The sequence below is a fragment of the Octopus bimaculoides genome, chromosome 8, assembly GCF_046866305.1.
Source record: "Octopus bimaculoides isolate indiv1 chromosome 8, ASM4686630v1, whole genome shotgun sequence".
NCBI lineage: Eukaryota > Metazoa > Mollusca > Cephalopoda > Octopoda > Octopodidae > Octopus > Octopus bimaculoides.
The window spans coordinates 30,000,092-30,020,457 of record NC_142935.1 but is presented as its reverse complement, the minus strand read 5'-3'; the positions used below and the strand labels follow the sequence as shown (position 1 = coordinate 30,020,457).

At 38.1% G+C, this 20,366-nt stretch overlaps 1 protein-coding gene across 3 annotated transcripts in view; it reads left to right on the top strand.

Annotated features, from left to right (window-relative positions):
• LOC106871355 (alsin) overlaps window positions 1–20,366 on the top strand; it is a 97,302-nt gene that overhangs the window by 47,717 nt on the left and 29,219 nt on the right. For all 3 annotated transcript variants that reach the window (XM_052970013.2, XM_089356290.1, XM_052970012.2), the window contains 13 exons: window positions 1,118–2,896; window positions 5,713–5,821; window positions 9,415–9,511; window positions 10,468–10,542; window positions 11,498–11,610; window positions 12,997–13,060; window positions 13,257–13,428; window positions 13,595–13,677; window positions 15,031–15,203; window positions 16,262–16,427; window positions 18,206–18,337; window positions 19,089–19,217; window positions 20,258–20,328. In XM_052970013.2, coding sequence (XP_052825973.1) covers window positions 1,118–2,896; window positions 5,713–5,821; window positions 9,415–9,511; window positions 10,468–10,542; window positions 11,498–11,610; window positions 12,997–13,060; window positions 13,257–13,428; window positions 13,595–13,677; window positions 15,031–15,203; window positions 16,262–16,427; window positions 18,206–18,337; window positions 19,089–19,217; window positions 20,258–20,328 — 3,163 coding nt within the window. The remainder of the gene's footprint in view (window positions 1–1,117; window positions 2,897–5,712; window positions 5,822–9,414; window positions 9,512–10,467; window positions 10,543–11,497; window positions 11,611–12,996; window positions 13,061–13,256; window positions 13,429–13,594; window positions 13,678–15,030; window positions 15,204–16,261; window positions 16,428–18,205; window positions 18,338–19,088; window positions 19,218–20,257; window positions 20,329–20,366) is intronic.

Here is a 20,366-nt window from a genome sequence, read left to right as displayed (position 1 = left end):
ATTTCTAGAAATAAAACAATGTCATTTAAGGCATTTAAGCAATTAATCTAGTAATTAATAGACATGCCTTGTGTAGTTTTTATCTGTCTGCGCTGCATGTGTGAGTGTGTGTGTGTGTGTGTGTGTGTGTGTGTGTGTGTGTGTGTGTGTGTGTGTGAATGTGGTCAAACCCCTTAGAGTGAGAATTTAAGGACCAAAACACTTGCTTGAGGGAGTTGCTTTTCTAAAGACCGTCTGCTTTTTAGCTGTCTTGAGAGTTTCTTATCACTTACCTGTCTGCACTGCATAATGAAGGACATCTATTTACTTTCGAGCTGTCTGTGTATATGGTTGAGCAATACATTCCTCATTATGGCATAATGTTACCAATGGTTTCACTCCATTTATTGAACTTGACAATACTGACGATTTCTCACACATGCTGACCAGAAGCACATGGACTCTTTTGTGTTGGAGGTAAATATACAGCCCTGGTTCACACGAACTAGAACAGTGGTTCCCAACCTGTGGTCCACAAAGGCTGTACTGGGTTTTTGTGAACTAAATTCAAAATTTCAAATAAATATATATATATATATATATATATATATATAAGGATAGGCATATTAAAAGGAGTCCATGGGAAAACACATTTGAATAAAACGGTTGGAAACCACTGAAAAGGTTAGGAACCACTGAACCAGAATAAAAAAGTGGTGAACACTTAGAATATTTTCTGGGAGGGAAAGAAAAGCTGTCTCTTATGGAATGATGTTGGCTGTGAGTGAATAGTTTCAGGTGTGCATGTGTACTTGTTTTTTTTTTGTTTATTTTTTTTGTTCTCTTTTCCTAAAAAGGGGACAACCATGTTGCCAAAAGGAATTTCCTTTCAGGAGGACAGCAGTGAAATATTTCGCTTTAAAAAAAAAAGGATTATGTAGGTTTGCACTTGCACACATACACATGAACACATACAAACACACTATGTTGTTTAGGAAAGCATATCAAATAATATGCAAATAATAAATAAATTTACCATAACCTCTTGTAAAAACTTCTGTGTTAAATGTCTTTAAAAACACATTTAATCAGACTGGATATCGTTGTGTAATGTAATTTATTGTATTTTCTGTTTCAGGAAAGGAGATAACAGAAGTGACATGTGGAAAATGGTACAGTGCTGCTGTGTCTTCCTCTGGAGATGTTTTTACTTGGGGTGATTCCACAAAAGACCAGTGCGGTTTGGGACGTTCTGAGATAATTTCTAACCCCGAGCAAGTCACATTTCGTTTGACAGAAGATAAATGTAAACATGGAATTCCAATGCCTGAAGAAAAGATCCTGATACGTCAGGTAGCCTGTGGGGAGACCCACACATTGGCTATTTCCTGCAGGGGTGAGTTATGGGTCTGGGGTAGTGGAATGGGACTTGGGTTAGGAGAACAAACAACTGCTCCTGTTCCAGAAAGGGTGGAAGACCTTTTGGAATACAATGTACTTGATGTCTCGTGTGGTCTGTCACATAGTATAGCTTTGGTTGAAAAACAAGGAGCCATTGGTACACCTAAAAAGATGAGTTCTGATATGAGATTCCACAAGTATTATCCTCCAACATGTGCCAAGTGTAACCAAGAGATCTATAGCTACATTGAAACTAATGATTTGTGTATTATAAGTGATGAACACACTTGCTGTAAGAAACCTGACAACAAAGCACCAATAACTAGATCTGAACCTTTAAAGAACGAGTCATTATCAAACTCTGCCCCATGTCTAGCAAAAGAAACAGACAGCAGTTCTGCCTATGAATCCTCTCAACCGACATCAGAATCAACTGAACCTTCTGAAATAAATTCTAGCAATGGAATTACAAGTGGCAAAAGTCAGTCTTGTAACAATATTAATAAACCTTTTGTTTCTTCACAAGAATCTGAAGAAAAACATACTACAGATTTGAAAACTGGAGAAAATCAGTCCCAAAATGGGCAAATTGTGAACTTAACTACAAAAGATGAAGTCATCCAAACTTCACAATCTGAAGAGAAAAGTGCTTGTGAGACAAAGACTGCTGATAGTTCTTGTCCAACAAATTCTGCAGCAGAATGTGATAATAAATTAAAACCTCGACTAACAGATGATACGATTCAAGCAACTCTAGACAATAACATGGAAAACGAAGCAAATGGAAATACAATCCCAAACTCTGCTAATTCTGAAGAATTTCAAGAACATTCTAAGGAAAATAATTCAGTTCAGAAAACTGTTGATTCTTCAAACAACACAGAGACTCCTGTGAAAAATTCTGTTGACCCTAAAGGGGATTTGCCTGAGGACACAGATTGCAATAATAGTCACAGTTCCCAACCTTCAACAACTGTTAGTATGGAAAATATAGTTCAAAAATCTCATATTTTGGATGAAGATGAAGCTCGGGAGTTCCTTGCCAAACAACTCTGCAACCGAGAAGATTCAGATACAGATTTGGGTTGTCAACATCCTATTAAAAGTCGGTTGGAAAACTTACTTATTTCAGTTCCAGAAACTTCTGTGGCCGTCGTTCAACAGGTCACTGATTTAACTCATCGGGCAATCAGCACGTTCCGATCATCAGTTGGCAGCATGGCAGATTCCTTTGGCTTTGTCTCTGGTCAGAGTATAGAATTAGATGGTCTTTCAAAGTCTAGCAGCATTGATTCCAATTTACAGTCAGACACTGACTCGCCAAACTTATCCCGTCGTGACTCTGTCTTTACATACGATACTTCAGCAAGCGAGGATTTGTGGAGAAGAAGATCTGGCAGTACAGATGATATTCTTTTGAGTGAGAGGTCCGACTCACATTCTTCCCTCAGAGCCCTTTGGAGACGATCCAAGAGGCTCGAAAAAGACCGACAGACGCATAAAAAAGATGAGAAAAGTAAGTCAGAGCTTTACTGTCACTTTTGTTTCTTATTAGAATTTTTCCTGGTTTTTTTTCACTTATGATTTAGTCAAATCTCTATTCTCTTTCTTTCTCCTTTATACAGTAATCCCTTACCATATCGCGGTTCATTATTTAAGCTTACATCAATTCCTCCGTGGTGTTGTTTTGCATTTATAATAAAATAAATTATATACAAATTACAAAGATAATATTTATTTCTTTATTTCCCACAAGTGACTAAACATAGAGGGGACAAACAAGGACAGACAAAAGGATTAAGTCAATTACACCGACCCCAGTGCATAACTGGTACTTATTTAATCAACCCCAAAAGGACGAAAGGTAAAGTCGACCTCAGCGGAAATTATAAAAATGATATTAAGAAAAATATACAGTACTGTTTCTACTTTGCTGATTTTCACCTATTGTGGGAGGTTTTGGAATACCTGCGATAGTCGAGGAATTACTGTAGTTCTGTTTATCTTTACTTCACAATGTCTCTCTCTTTCTCACATTGTTATTTTTCTAACTAGTATTTCTTCTTTACTTCTTTTCAACTCTTTTTCTCCTTCTAAGTATCCTTAAGCTTTTCATTTCCACAATTCTACCATTTTTTAAATCATTTCTCTCTCTCTCTCTCTCCCCTATTATATCTTTTTATCTTACTTAAAGCAGATACATTTTAAAAAAGGGATGGGGAAACCTTTTAGTGCATCGAGCAAAAATTTCCCAAGAAAAAGGTCCACAGGTGGATCACAGGTTCTAACTCTTATATCTGTGTAAATCTTGTATATATCTATGATTTGATATACATTAATAAAGGTAGGTTTAACACATTGAATTAATGCATAACATCTTCATTTACGCCGTCACTGAATTTAGGACTTTTATATTACTTATGAGGTATTCTATATTTTTCAGCTAGAGTGTAGTTGGGTCTCAAGGGGGTCGCACAAACCTAGCAATATGTGTTTTATAGTGAAAACAAAATTTCCATTCAAATGGTAATTACCGGATGATTTCTGGCTGAAACAAGAAAAAGAATAAAAGAATAGAGAGATTACACATACATATAGATGGATTTAAATAGAGGGAGATAGTGAAGGAAGGCAGAATGAGGGATACATTAAAAAATCCGATGTCAGTGAGGTCAGTGTTGAATCGGCATCACTAAATAAGCAGTGCCAAAACAGCTGTGCCAAAATGCCCTGCTTCAGTAACTTGAATTACAGGAAAATCAAGAATTTTTCTTTTTCTTTTTTTTTTTTCTTAAGAATCAAAATGGTTTATTAACATATTTTTACAGGAAGAAAAGAAAGAAAAAAGACATTAAAAGTATAAAAGATCAAATTATCAAGACCCCCACCCGCCCTCCAGAACTACCTCATGAAGGAAACAAAGAAAAAGAAAAAAAGAGGTGGTGGTGGGGGATTAAGCAGCAGAAGATGGAGCAAGGCGGAGGTGGAGAGAACTGTTTAGCCATACCTCGTAGACATGATTGCAAAGGCTTTGCTGCTGGAGAGAATGTCCAGCGACACTCACTGCAACAACCACTCCAGTTTTAAGTTTGAAATTGTGTTAGTTTTGTTTGTTTGTTTGCAAAAAAAAAATAAAAAAGAACAAATTAATAAAAAAAAAACTAATAAATGTTTTTACATAAAGCCACAATGGAAATTTTAACGAGTTAAGTTCTCACATTATCATTTGTGTAACAATTAAGTTTTCACTTGAGATTTTAATTTAAATATGAAATGCTTTAATAGAAGCAGTTTTGAGCAGATAAACAACTTGAGACAAGAAGTAGTCTTGAGGAAGTTATCATCAAAGCAGTTCACAACAACATTATGTCATATCTCACATGCAAAATAGCTTCTAGTATTTTAGTAACAATCTGTTACATTCTGAGTTCATGTCTAACTAAGTGAAAGGCTTAGATCTAATTCTGTGGCACTGTGGCCATGCTGGAGCACCGCCTTTAGTCAAGCAAAATCGACCCCAGGACTTATTCTTTGTAAGCCTAGTACTTATTCTAAGTTACGGGGACGTAAACACACACACACACATATATATATATATATATATATATATATATATATATATATATATATATATATATATATATATACACGACGGGCTTCTTTTCAGTTTCAGTCTACCAAATCCACTCACAAGGCTTTGGTTAGCCCGAGGCTATAGTAGAAGACACTTGCCCAAGGTGCCACACAGTGGGCGGGGGGGGTCACCAAATAGCTTGCAAAGCAGAGATCTCTCGGAAGAAAGTTGATGAGATACAAATGAGAGAGAGGACTTTCTCTTCACTTGGTTATGGTGCCAGACTATTTATAGTCTTCCCTGATAAACAAATCAATAGGTTATAACAGTTGGTTAAATTGTTGAATCCCTCTCTCTCTCTCTCTCTCTCTCTCTCCCCTCCTCCATTCTTCTGTTTCCTGTCCTCTCTCTTCCTTTCTATCTCTGTTTTCTTCTCCCTTTCTCTCTCAATCTTTCTCACTCTCTTTCTCTCGTTTCTAATATTTTATGAAAACATGTCTGGTCACAGGGAAATATTAACTTGCTTGGAAACTGGTAAGAATTAGCAATGGGAAGGGCATCAAGCCATTGAAAATCTGCTTCAGTGAATTCAATCTGACTTTCACAAGCATGGAAAAGTGGAGATTAAATGATGACGATGATATGAGAAATATGGAGCAGATTATATTCATTCCATCTGCCAACATATTTTTAAACAGAGTTTATTATCAGAAAATTGATTCTACTTCTTTTTTTTTTTTTCAATTTATCTATTCCAGGTGTCAGTCAATGTTCCAGTATTGAACCACTGCCTTATTTCGAAACAGAGGTCTGGTGTTGGGGTAAAAACAGCAAAGGCCAACTTGGGCTTGGAGACAGTATAGAACGGTAAGTAAATTCATGAGTGTCTGTGTGTGTGTATGAGAGGGTCTCTCTGTGTATGTATGTATGTGTGTGCATGCATGCATGCTTGCTTGCGCTTTCTTGTTAATTTAGGGAAGCAATTCAAGATCCATGGCTGGCAATGCAAAGCTCTGCTAAACTGCAATGGTTGACTGAGTTTACTAGTAAACAAGGGAACTCGAAGATTTTCTGCTGTTACATTGAGATAGTTCCTGAACATCTTCGTCTAATGACATTGAACCTCACCTTCTGATTTTATTACAATAAGCCTCTTTCAATATTACCTGCATAATATGCACTTTCTTCTCCAAAATCAAGATTTAAATTTAGGTACATATAATACATGAGAATAAGCTGCAAAATTTTCCCCGCTTACATTTATTAACAAAATGCACAATAATTTTATAATGCTTTGTTATTTTTTAGGTTATTTTTGTTATTATATATCAGTATCATCATCATCGTTTAACATCTGGGTTGGACAGTTTTGACTGGAGCTTACAAGCAGAGGACTGTGCCAAACTCTGCTGTCTGGTTGAATGCCCTTTCTAATTCCAACCACTGGGTGCATTTCACGTGGCACCAGTGCCAGTGAGGTTAAAGATAGCATGATCTGCTGGATGTGTAATGTCAGTGTGCACACATGACAGAGTGTAAGCGCCCTGAGAGAAATGTTGGACATAAGAAGCATTGGATGTGGCGTGCAAGAGAGACGTTTACGTTGGTATGGTCATGTACTGTGGATGGATGAGGAGAGATGTGTGAAGAAGTGCCACTCCCAAACAGTGGAAGGAATCCGGGGTAGAGGGAGACCCAGGAAGACATGGGATGAGGTGGTGAAGCATGACTTTCGAACGTTGGGCCTCACAGAGGAAATGATGAAAGACAGAGACCTCTGGAGGTATGCTGTGACTGAGAAGACCCGGCAAATAAAGTGAGATCATAGCTGTAACCTACACCAGTGTCACATAATCAGCCAACTCAAAAAGTACCCTTGGCAATTAAAGTATCCGATGGCAATTAAGACACAAGGGTAGATTCTGTTTCCTGTGATAGACTGCCTACTTCATACTTAGTTTACTTTTGACAAATTTTCTTATTGCTCATTGTAAATAGTTAGTAGTAGGGGCTCTGAAAGGGGTCTCAGGGAGTAGCGTCCCTGCCTTCCTGAGCTAGTTTTCCACCACATTTCTTAAAAATCCTGGTAGAGGTCTTCGTCTCGGGACTACTCATGTCTAGAAACTGAGGTTGGGAGTAAGCAAGGGCATGCTCCCCGTAGAAAATCCAGCTCCATAAAAGCCTCATGATAGTAAAGGAGAATGGGCACCAGCCAGCCCAAAGGTTGGGGTGGGCTGCACCTGCCTACCTCAGTTGCTATGGCATTGAGGTAGATCTGGCCACCCCCGTTAATGGGAACAAAACACTGGATGATGATGATGAGTATGGCTCAGTGGTTAGAGTATCAGGCTCACAATCATGAGGTAGGCTGGGCTGTGTGTTGTGTTCTTGAGGAAGACACTTCATTTCTCGTTACTCCAATTCACTCAGCTGTAGGAATGAGTTGCTGTATCGACCCCTTTGCCTTTCCTTTGGATAACATCGGTGACATGGAGAGGGGTGGCTGCTGTGCATGGATGACTGCTGGTCTTCCATAAACTATCTCGCCCAGACTTGTGCCTCAGAGGGGAACTTTCTAGGTACATCCCATGGTCATTCATGACTGAAGGGGGCCTTTACCATCTTTACTGTATTTGATGGTATAAAAGATGCATGGGTATATTGGATGCACCCCAATTTCAGTAGTGTATATTCAGGACAAAAAAAAGTGTTTAGTTTATTTTAGTATGTAATATAGGCCCATCTTTGCATATAGGAGTTGGGCTGATTTTTTTTCAAGACATTTTGAAGAGGAAAAAGTATGTCTTATAATACCTTCATGTATGGCAATTTACATAGGACTACATTATCTAATGTCTGTTTCCATTTTAAAGCCAGTTGAGTGTGATTTGAAGGGGATTTGGTTGCTATTTATAGCATGTCAAGTGACCTGGTAGGGGCTTGGGCTCCAAATTATAGTTTAATTAAAATTTGCTCAAGTTTGAGAACAAGCTGAAATGCAGACTAAATTCGTCATCTTAAATAGTTTGAAATTAACATAGAAATATCATAAATTTTATTTTCATCTTACTGTCATCAAAACTGGAACCAACTGAATCAACCATGTAGATGGAACCAGTAAAGAAGAGCCTTTATACAAACAAAAAAAAAAATCTTTGTAAGTCAATGAGACAGCCTCTGCATATTTGCCTGACCTGCAAGAAATCGCAGCTAGATCTGCCTTAAATTATATCCTACTGTTGCAAAAAAAGAAACTGAAACAAAACACATCAGGTGATATAGTTGTCGTAAACACAATGTCTAGAAACACAATATAGTTATAGAAAATGCTATCTGAAAAGACGATGGGATAGTCACAGCTGGGACATTTTTGATCTTGATTGATCAGGGTTGACCTGGAACTAAACAAAAGTGACAACAACAGCAACAACAAGTTTTATAACTTCCTCTTTTAATTGTGTCTTTGCTTAGTGACTGGGATTCTTCTCTAAGGACAGCTTTTTTAGTGAAAAATATGAAATATTCACTGTTTTTTTTTATTAAGTGTTATTAAAAAGGCTTATCGTGTAAAATAGTTGTCTATAAATACATATAAAAAAAAGCTGGGTGTATATTTCTTTTCTTTTTTTCTTTTCACAATTGTCATTAAAATAATTCCATTTTTCCACCCATATTTTCTTTTTAACCAACACGTCCTACAACAATGCAAAACATTAATTTCATTTGTTTCTCAGTCATTTGCAGTGTCCCCCCTCCTCAACCCCCCTCCACCCGATAGAGGAGAATATAAAAATGTGATGGTCACTTACCCATCTCTTTAATTATTAAAAAAAAAGCAAAAAAAAGCCCAACGAATTTTCTTTTTATTGCAGTCATAGGTGTGCAGCTATGGCTGTGCAGTTATGAAGCTTGAATTGCAACCATATGGTTTCAGGTTCAGTCCCACTGCACTGCACCTTAGGCAAGTGCCTTCTACTATAGCTGCTGATTGACCAATGATTTCTGAGTGAATTTAGTATATGAAAACTATGTGGAAGCATGGCACATGTATGTGTTTGTTTCTGTTCCTCCACTTGACAACTAGTATTGGTTTGTTTACATTCCCATAACTTAGCAGTCTAGTAAAAGAGACTGACAAAATAAGTGCCCCAGCATGGACACTGTCTAATGACTCAAATATGTCTTGTGATCTAAAAGCACTGCTGCTAGTGCCACATAAAATGCACTGGCGATAGTGCCACACAAAAAGCACTGGTGATGGTGCCTCATAAAAAGCACTTAGTACACTTAGAGGTTTCTGGATTTTGGCTGCTATTTCTAGCAGTTTAAGCAGTCATGTAGAAACCCCCTCATTAGCTTGTAACAAAATATGTATTTTGAGAAAGTTTTTTTTTTAAATGTTTCCTACAAAAAAAGAAAAAAGAAATAAATTATATCGTTCATATATTTTGATTCCTTAGTGACATACCACGCTGTGTCAAGACATTGAATTCTAAGAATTGCACCAAAGTTGTTGCTGGTTCTAACCACTGCTTGGCACTCACAGCCTATTCACAGGTAATATGCTTCTATTTATCATCATCGTCATCATCATCACCATCACCACCATCATCATCATCATCATCATCATCATCATCATCATCATCATTATTTATTATCTGGCATTCCGTCTGTCTTTATGTTCTGAGTTCAAATTTCACCAAGGTCGACTTTGGCTTTTGTCCTTTCGGGGTTAATGAAATTGGGGTTGATGTATTGACTAGTCACCCTCTCCTATATTTCAGGCCCTTATGCCTATAGTAAAAAAGATTATTATTATCATTCATTATTATTACTGTAAAGGTGCTGAGCTGGCAGAATCATTAAGCATGCCAGGCAAAATACTTTTAGCGGCATTTTGTCCTTCTTTACGTTCTCAGTTCAAATTCTGCCAAGGTCGGCTTTGCCCTTCATTCTTTCTGGGTCGATAAAATAAGCACCAGTTGAACACTAGGATTAATGTAATCAACATAACCCCTCCCCTAAAATTGCTGGCCTTGTGCCAAAATTTAAAGTTATGATTTTTATTATTATTCATATACTCACAACAGATTAGACTTTTGGGAAAGAAAAATTCCTAACATCAGACTACAACAAGTAACCTTAGATACCAAGAACCCTCCTAAGTATCTTAACTGTCCCTAGTAACACTGTTTTCTGGAGCTGTATTAAACTGGGTTTTATGCCTGTTTCCTCTATAATTATTATTATTACCTCCGCCTTAGTGAAGGCGGAGGTACTGTTTTCAGTCATGTTTGTTTGTCTATGGACAAGATATCTCAAGAACCACTGGATGGATTCAGATGAAACTTTCAGGTATGTTTGACCTTGTGACTGGTACAAACTAATTAGACTTTGGGATTGATCCGGTACCAGACAAGGATTCTGGATTATTTGTTATATTTACTTTACATGATTACTATCTTCCATTAGCTTGAAACTTAGGTTGTAAAATAATGTCTTTTTCTTTGTAGGTTTTCTCATGGGGTTTCAATGCTTATGGACAGTTAGGACACACTGAAACTCCAAGTGTTCCATCTCCAGTTAAAGTAAGTTGCTCTTTTTTTTATGTGTGTGTGATAACAATTTACTTGACTTTAGCTTCATTACAGCAATAAAAGGATAACTGGCCAGCTATTTAAATATAGGTTGGTTTGAGATGATTGGACGTGACTACTTGAATGCTGAAGTTTTTATATGGCTGACTGGACATCCAGCCTGTTTTAGCAACAATATGTTTTGGCGCTGGAGGCAAACAGAGAGAGAGAAAGAGAGAGAGAGAGAGAGAGAGAGAGAGAGAGAGAGAGAGAGAGAGAGAGAGAGAGAGAGAAACCTTAAAACATCTGGTGTCAAATAACTCAACATGGAATCGGTGATGTTAAATAAGCAGTCCCAAACGACTGTGCCAAAGCCTCTTGTACCTTTATATAGGGGACAGTATTCTCTCTTACTTCCTCCTCCTTTCATGCTCTCTCTCTCTCTCAACACACACACACACACACACACACACACACACACACACACACACACACATCTGTCAGCCCCAGTCTCTTTTTTTTTTATATTTTACTTTACTTTTGTCCTGTTCTCAGTGATTTTCTTTGTTAAACAATCTGTGTGAAAGTGCACGGCTTAGTGGTTAAGGTATTTGGCTCAAACTCATAAGGTCGTGAGTTCAAATACCGTGTGGCATGTTGTGTCCTTGGGCAAGACATTTTATTTCACATTGCTCCAGTCCGCTGAACAAGCAAAAATGAGTAGTACCTGTAATTCAAAGGGTCAGCCCTGTCACATTCTGTGTCACTGAATCTCCTTAAGAACTACAATAAGGGCGGGCGCATGTGTCTGTGGAATACTCAGCCACGTGCATGTTAATTTCACGAGCAGGCTGTTTGGTTGATCATATCAACTGGAACGCTTGTCGTAATCAATGGAGCACCAGTTTAAACAAATTGTACTGATCTTGTATTGAATAATACTAAGTTTTACATTTTACTTATTCAGTTTGTTGCCAACTGCTTGGTATGGGACATTGCTGCTGGAGACAACCATTCTTTATTCCTAACCGATTCCGGAGGTTTTCATCCTGACGTCTACTATTCTGGAAAACAGCCCAGGTAAATTTAAATAGATAATTTATTAAATCTTAAGTATTTTACCCATCACATTTATGGCTTCAAAGGGCTTTGTGGTAGTGCCATTTGTAAGCAATGCAAGAATTTGGCTCATGATCACCATCGTCAATATCATTTAACATCTGTTTGCCATGCTGGCATGGATTGGACAGTTAGACAAGAACTGATAAGCAAAAAAGAATGATAAAATACATACCAAACTTTAAAAACTAAATACTAGGGGCAATTTGACTAAAAACCCTTCAAGGTAGTAAGGTAGTGCTCCAGCATGGCCACTGTTGAATAACTGAAAGGCTTTTTCTACCATTTCTGTCTTCTGTAATATTGTACTAAAAGAGATTAGTAAAAAAAAAAAAAATTCAAAAATACTAAATAACTTCATAGATTCTTTCTTGAAAGAAATGAAGCCAGTATGCTTTGCTGGATGTGCAATGTCAGTGTGCATGTTTGACAGAGTGTAAGCATCTTGAGAGAAAAGTTAGGCACAAGAAGCATCAGGTGTGGTGTGCAAGGGAGACAACTGTGCCGGTGTGGTCATGTGATGCATATGGACGAGGACAGCCGTGTAAAGAAGTGCTGATCTCTAACTGTGGAGCGAACCTGTGGAAGAGGTAGACCCAGGAAGACATGGGACAAGGTGGTGAAGCTTGATCTTCGAACTTTGAGCCTCACAAAGTGAGCAAGACTTTTGGTGATGTGCTGTACTTGAGAGGACCCATCAAGCCAAGTGCACCCGTGCTGGTGGCATGTAAGCGATACCTTTTGAGCGTTGGGCCTCAGGGAAGCAAAGTGACTGAGTTCCTTTCGATTGTTGAGCCTCACAGAGACAAAGAGGTTGAGTTCCTTTCAAGTGTTGGGTCTCATGGAGGCAAAGTGGCTGAGTTCCTTTCGAGTGTTGGGTTTCACAAAGGCAATGGTTGAGACATTATGCCATGCCTGAGAAGACCCATCAAGCTGAGCAAAATCACAGTTTTGGAAGATATTGGTGTCATACAAATTAACACATAAAAGCACCCCGGTGTCACACAGATGGCACCCATGCCAGTGGCACATAAAAGCACCCATTACACTCTTGGAGTGGTTGGCATTAGGAAGGGCATCCAGTCATAGAAAACCATGCCAAATCAGACTGGAATCTGATGCAGTCTTCCAGCGTGCCAGTCCGGTCAAACTGTCCAACCTATGCCAGCATGGACAATGGCCGTTAAATGATGATGATGATGATGATGATAATGATATTTACTTATAAAAGGAACAAGTGTTTTGAAAGCCAAAAGGGCAGAATTCATAATGATATTTCTTTGATTTTTTAAATAAATGTTTGAAGAAATCAGGGTCTCATTAATATAACATTTGTCGTCTTTTCAGTGAGAATCACTATAGTTCTGTAACAAAAACCAGCAAGCCAGTGGTTCTAAACACTCTGAGAAAGGTAAGAAACAGAATTCTATAACTGTCAAGAATTTATAAAGCTGTCATCACTCACCTGATATAATTTCACCATCTCTGAGCTAAACAACTATTTTATGTTGCATTAATATTAAGAATATTATTTTAATGCATTTAAATTATGTGAATCTCACATTTAAATTTGTTTATTTATCTATGTATTCTTTTTTAACCTTTAGACTGGTTGGATCCGCTCTTTACAAGCTGGTGGAATCTCTTGTGGTTGTTTAGTTGGTAAGAGCTCATCAGGTCAAACAGCTACAGCTTTTGAACTTGCTCTTTCTGAAAGAAACTTCTATTCTAAACTAAACAAAATTGCAACAAAATTTCTTTCTCCATTGAAAACATCAAGTAAGTACCATAACTTAAATGTTTTCTCTCATACCATATATCTGATTTGTTTCTGAAACAAATCGTTATTTCATTGTATATCTAAATGCCAGAAATAGCTTGCTTTTCCCCTCAACCATTCTGTTTTTATTCTTATTCTCTGTTCTGTATTTTATTTATTTTTCAGTGTTCTTGTGTGCCATGGAATCCAGTTACTATAAATCTGTTTTTACTGCCCATATCGATGCTTTCCTTGACCTCACCAACAAAGTGAGTTCATTGAGTGTGAATATATTTCTTTACCATTTATTCTAAAAGAATCAGTCGATCAGAAGGTACGCAAATGACAAAAAATTTCACCTAAAGAATATTGAACAGTTTTTGCTCCACAGGAGTTAGAAAGTGACTCATTTTGGATTCGTTAACTTACATAAAATGTATTCTACACTGTCCACAAAAAAAAGTATAGAGCAATGACAGAGTTTAGAAAGCTGAAACATTTTCTAAATGACCTCGCTTACTGACTGAAATGAATAACATTTTTTTCTCACTACAGTGATTTTTCTGGTTAGTTTTTTTGGATACTCATCATCATCATTTAACATCCATGTTCTATACTGGAATGGGTTGGACAGCTCAACAGAGTCTAACAAACCTGTGGGCTGCATTGGTCTCCACTGTTTACCATAATACATGTACACCAGGTTTACATCAAATCAAATTCGCAAATTCGATGACTGGCACCTGTGCCAGTGGAGCGCTAAGAGCACTATCCGAGCGTGACCACTGCCAGAGCAGCTGACTGGCTTCTGTGCAGGTGGCACATAAAAAGCACCATTCGAGCGAGGTCATTGCCAGTGCCGCTGGACTGGCTCCTGTGCAGGTGACACGTAAAAAATACCACTTGAGCATGGCTGTTGCCAGTACCACCTGACTGGTTCTCGGAGTGGTTGGTGTTAGGAAGGGCATCCAGCTGTAGAAGCTCTGCCAGATTAGATTGGAGCCTGGTGCAGCCATCTGGTTCGCCAGTCCTCAGTCAAATCGTCCAACCCGTGCTAGCATGGAAAGCAGACGTTAAACGATGATGATGATGATGGTGCATAGAATGTATCATATGCATCGTAAACTACACTCATTGCTGTTTGTTCACCATTTTAACCAGAGTACCTCATCTAACAACTTCCAAAACCTTGGCTGTCACACATGTGTTTTTATGCATCAAACACCTATATATGAGAATCTCTGAAGCCTAATAACACTGTATTCAGTGTTCTGACAGGGCGTCCATGTTAAGTCGGATATAAAGATTACCTTTTGGTATTGATACTTCTTCTGCCACTAATCATTAAATTATATGTACACTGCCATTTACACTTGGTGCAGTCAGTAAGTAAACAAAGTCACAGAGGCCCTTTAAAAGGTCATGGGCGTTGCATTCCTTTCTGACTAAAAGATAAAACAAAAATGTAACAATTTTTTTTTTATAATTGAAAACATATAATTGAAAATAATAATTTGTTGAATTATTGTCATTAGCTGTAAGTTGTGTGGTGTTTCATAAATATAAAGTTGCTATTTTATTTAAATTTAATTTAAATTGTTAATTAACCTTTACATTCTTAGATTGGTGAAAACTGTGTGCAGTTGACTCGGCTGATTCGAGGTAATGAAGACATTACTCATAGTCGTATGTTCCAAAAATCTAAAGAACTTATTGAGTACTTCAAGAACTACTCTCTTCGATTTGGTGACATGTTGGCAATTAATGGCTTTGAACATTGCACCAAAATTGGCAAGTAAGTCTATAGCTCTATTAATATCAAGTTTTTCTTGTTGAATATTGTTTCAATATTCTTTTATTTGTTTCAGTCATTTGACTGTGGCAATGCTGGAGCACCGCCTTTGGTCAAACAAATCAATCCCAGGGCTTATTGTTTGTAAGCCTAGTGCTTATTCTATCGGTGTCTTTTGCCGAACATAAACGCACCAACATCGGTCGTCAAGCGATGGTGGGGGTACAAACACAGACACACAAACACTCATACATACATCCATATACATATATATATATATATATATATATATATATATATATATATATATATATATATATATATATACGAATGGCTTCTTTCAGTTTCTGTCTACCAAAATCCATTCACAAGGCTTTGGTTGGCCCGAGGCTATAGTAGAAGACATTTGCCCCAGGTGCCATGCAGTGGGACTGAGCCCGAAACTATGTGTTGGTAAGCAAGCTTCTTACCACACAGCTGTTCGTCACATACATGTTTTAGATTGTGGTTACATTTCGACAAAGAGATTTGACATATTTTTTAATAATTTTGTAATAATTATTTAGTTGATTATTTACTCTCTATAAGTGCAGGCATGGCTGTGTGATAAGAAGCTCGGTTGGCAACCACATGGTTCTGGGTTCAGTCCCACTGTGTAGCACTTCAACGAGTATCTTTGACAATAGCCTCAGACCAACCAATGCTTTCTGAATGAATTTGGTAGACAGAAACTGTGTGGAAGTCTGTTGTTTGTATAAGGGTATATGTATGTCCATGTGTGTGTGGGGGGGGTGTTTGTGTTTGTTCCCCACCACCACCATCATGGTGTTGATTTGTTTATATGCCCATAACTTAACAGTTTGGCAAAAAAGATCAATAAAATAAAGACCAGCCCTTTTAAAAGAATAAGTTCTGGGGTCAATCTGATTGGTCAAAACTCTTCAAGGTGGTGCCCAGCATGGCTGCAGTCCAATGGCTGAAACAAATTAAAGATAAAAAATAAAGACTCTTTTCTTCTTCATTGAATTGTCATATTTTCTTTCCTTTTTTTTTTCCTTCAGTTCTTACTTTGAGAAAATTCAAAACGTTTTTACTGAGATCCTTGATGAGTCGACTTCGGAGAAAATGAATTATGCTTCCACCCTTCAACGTATACTGCAATATCCTTTACACAGGCCTAATGAATATGGCCATATGATAAATAAATTATCTCTGGGATACCCATCAGTGAGTTTTATTATATATTATCTTCTCTTGAATATTCTTGGTAAATGTGATAGGAATAGAAATGTTTGTGGTTTGCTATACTCTATCATTATCATCATCATCAACATCATAGGTGAGGTGTGGTTGGGTGGTAAGAGGCTTGCTTCTCAACCACATGGTTCTGGGTTCAGTCCCAATGCATGGCACTTTTGGTGTGTGTCCTACTATAGCACTGGGCTGACCAAAGCCTTGTTAGTGGATTTCGTAAACAGAAATTGAAAGAAGCTTGTTGTATATATATATATATATATATATATATATAGGTGAGTAGACAAACAAAAGAAGGGCCCCAAAACGGTTTGGTTCAGACTCCCTGGAAATTTGACTGGGGACTGGTGAGCCAGTGGCTGCACCAGGCTCAATCTGATCTGGCAAAGTTTCTACAGCTGGATGCCCTTCCTAATGCCAATCCCGCCGAGAGTGTAGTCGGTGCTTTTTACGTGCTACCATCATGAGGGTTAGTCAGGTGGTTCTGGCAATGACCACGCTCAAAAGGTGTTTTTACATGCTACCTGCATGGGAGCCAGTCTGGCGGCACTGGCAATGACCACACTCAAATGTTGTTTTTCATATGCCACCGGCACGGGAGCCAATCCGTGGCCCTGGCAACAAACACGCTCGGATGTACTTTTAATGTTCTACTGGCATGAGTGCCAATCAGGCATTACTGTCATCGGCCATGTCAGCAATTTTGATTTGTTTACACTTTCTTCAGTAGGTCTTCACAAGCAAAGTTCATTACCCAATGAATGAGGGGCTGGTTACACCCCATATTTGGATGTGCTTTTAACATTCCACTGGCATGAGTGCCAATCAGGCGGTACTGTCATCGGCCTTATGTGTAATTTTTGTATGTATGTGTGTATGTGTATATATGTGTGCCTGTGTTTGTGCATATTCTTGTCTTGATGTCTCGGTTGTAAACAAACATCACTATCATATAAGTGACATTATTCTTTTCTAGTCTCCCATGAAAAGCATGCCTGACCAAAGGGAAATATTACCTTGCTTGGAAACAGGTGAGGGTTGGTGAGAGGAAGGGCATCTGGCCATAGAAAATCTGTCTCCACAAATTCCTTCTGAGCCATAAGTTCCACATAGTGGGACTGAACCCAAAACCAATAACAAGTATAATTATGATGACCACAAAGATATCAAGAGGAGTGTTTCTTCAAGAATGGGCATCTAACTCAAAGAAAAATCTAATATGGGATTGTAAAGAGCACCTGTGTTGGCACCACGTAATAAAGCACCCATGCTTGTACCACATAAAATAAAGCATCTGTGCTGACATTGCATTAAAAAAAGGCACCCATGCAGGTGCCACTTTGGAGAAGAAGCTGTGCCGGTACCACTTGAAAAAGCACCTGTGCCAGTTCCACATTCAATAGCTCCCATACCAGTGTCCTGTAAAAAGCCCCCTCTCCACTCTGTAAAGTGGTTGGTATTAGGAAAGGTATCTCACCATAGAAACCTTTGCCATAACAGTTGACTGTTTGCCAGCTCCTGTCATATCATTCAATCCATGCCAGCATGGAAATGATGGTGATGAAGATTGCCACAAAGATATCAAGATGAGTCATTCTTCAAGAATGGGCAGCTAACTTACAGAAAAATCTTGTATGCGATTGTTTGTTATTGTAATATCATATCTAATAAATGTTTTTCAATGCATCATATTTCATTGTTATTCTTCTTATGTTAGAATTGTTTCCTTAGGTTTTTCTTCTCTCTTTTAGGATTCCGAGATGAGGTCTCTACTGAATTCTATATCTATCAAGTGGGATACGTTGAAAATGTCTTCTACAGAGGAGCACAATATTGCAGACAAAACTCGGCTGTTCTGGGAGAGCAGCTCACAGAAATTAGTGGTCAGTTTACCATTTGTCTCTGTCTCTCTTACGCTTTCACTTAACTTAATTTTGTCCAATATACGCTAACATACAAAGAAATTCATACACTCATATTACAGTTATTTAGATAACTGACATAAGTCATGGTTCACCTGAAACAGCTGTCAAGATAAGACTGTTGCATCATTCTTTTTGTTTATTTGTATTCCATGTAAATTCACTCATTAAGCCTAGCTTTGTTTATCTGCCTTTTTACTTCCATACACACTCAACAAAGATCATTCTTATGGTGAACTTGCTACACCAAAACCACCTGCCCCAGATATAGGAGTTAAGAATTAAGTTCTCATTTATTTGAGCACTACTCCATGAATATTAACACCCCACTTGCTTTAGTGTTCTCCAACACACTCTTTATATATAATAATTATAATTATAATAATTGCTTAAGTAACGGGAAGATGCATTAATCCATCTTCTTGTTACTTATGCAATTATTATTATTATCTCAACTGACACTGCAGAATTCATGAAGTAGATCCAACAGAAACACACCCCAACAGTGGATGACACCAAGGAGCCCAAACTCAACACTTCCACACATTAATCAACATATACCCGTTAATCCAAAAATATTAAATATATATATATATATATATAAATATGAGGTTCTTGGATCAGTATAATCAATTATACATGTGTCCTAATCATATCCCAATGAAAGAAATCAATGATATTTATAATCCTTATCCTTTGATAATATTTGCAGGACGCTCTTCGTACCCCTGAAAGACGACTCCTGTATGACACCAAGCAGAATCCTCTGACCCAGGCCAGTGCAGGACGGTTCTTCGTCCATAACTTCCACCTTTTCAATGACATCTTTGTACATATCCATGTGAGTATTCAGCTAAATTTTTATCTTTTGAGCTTTTAGATAAAAAAGATGATCTAATCATACATGAGCACAGATTTGACTCTGTGGCCAAGAAGTTTGCATTGCTTTGCAATCACATAGTTGCAGTTATGAAGTTTTCATCCTTTGGTATCGGTAAAATAAAGTAACAGTCAGGTACTAGGGTTGATGTAATTTTCTTGTCCCCTCCCCTCAAAATTACTGAGCTTGAACTCTGCTTTGGATTTGTGTCCTGTCTAGGAGAAATGTTGTGATTCCAGTCATTTCATCATCATCATCATCATCATTTAATGTCCGCTTTGCATGCTAGCATGGGTTGGACGATTTGACTGAGGACTGGTGAAACCAGATGGCTACACCAGGCTCCAATCTGATTTGACAGAGTGTATACAGCTGGATGCCCTTCCTAACGCCAACCACTCTGAGAGTGTAGTGGGTGCGTTTATGTGCCACCGGCACGAAGGCCAGTCAGGCGGGTACTGGCAACGGCCACGCTCAAAATGGTGTATTTTACATGCCACCCGCACAAGAGCCAGTCCAGTGGCACTGAAAATTGGGTAACCAACATAGTAAGCCCTGAGGCTCAAGAAAAATAAAGAATAATGTAAAAGGTCTTTAGTATTATTGGTAAAAATAGTCAATAGTCATAAGTGGTAGTTTGGGAATAAAACTGACTTTATTTGTTTGATCTATATCAGTGTGTGAAGGTGCATGGCCTTGTGGTTAGGGTGTTGCACTCATGATTGGTAGATCAGGGGTTCAATTCCCTGATCAGGCAATACATTGTGTTCTTGAACAAAACACTTCATTTCACATTGTCCCAGTCCCCCTTTTGATTGGTGGGGAATGTTGGCCTGCTTACCTAGCCGGTGGGGTGGTGTCGTTTGAGGGCTAAAACAATGCAAAGTGCATTGTGACCAGCGATGTGTAACAACATCTGAAAGTCTAGTCGGTCACATGATCACATGATTTCAATGTAAATTTTTGTCTTTTTTTTTCTTTTCTGTTTTTTTTTTCTGCAGGGATCTGCAATTAATGAATTTCCTCTTGAAACTGTATGGGTAGACACCTCTTCGGAATCGGAACAAACACAGTAAGTATCTGTGGGTGTATATACATACATACATCTTA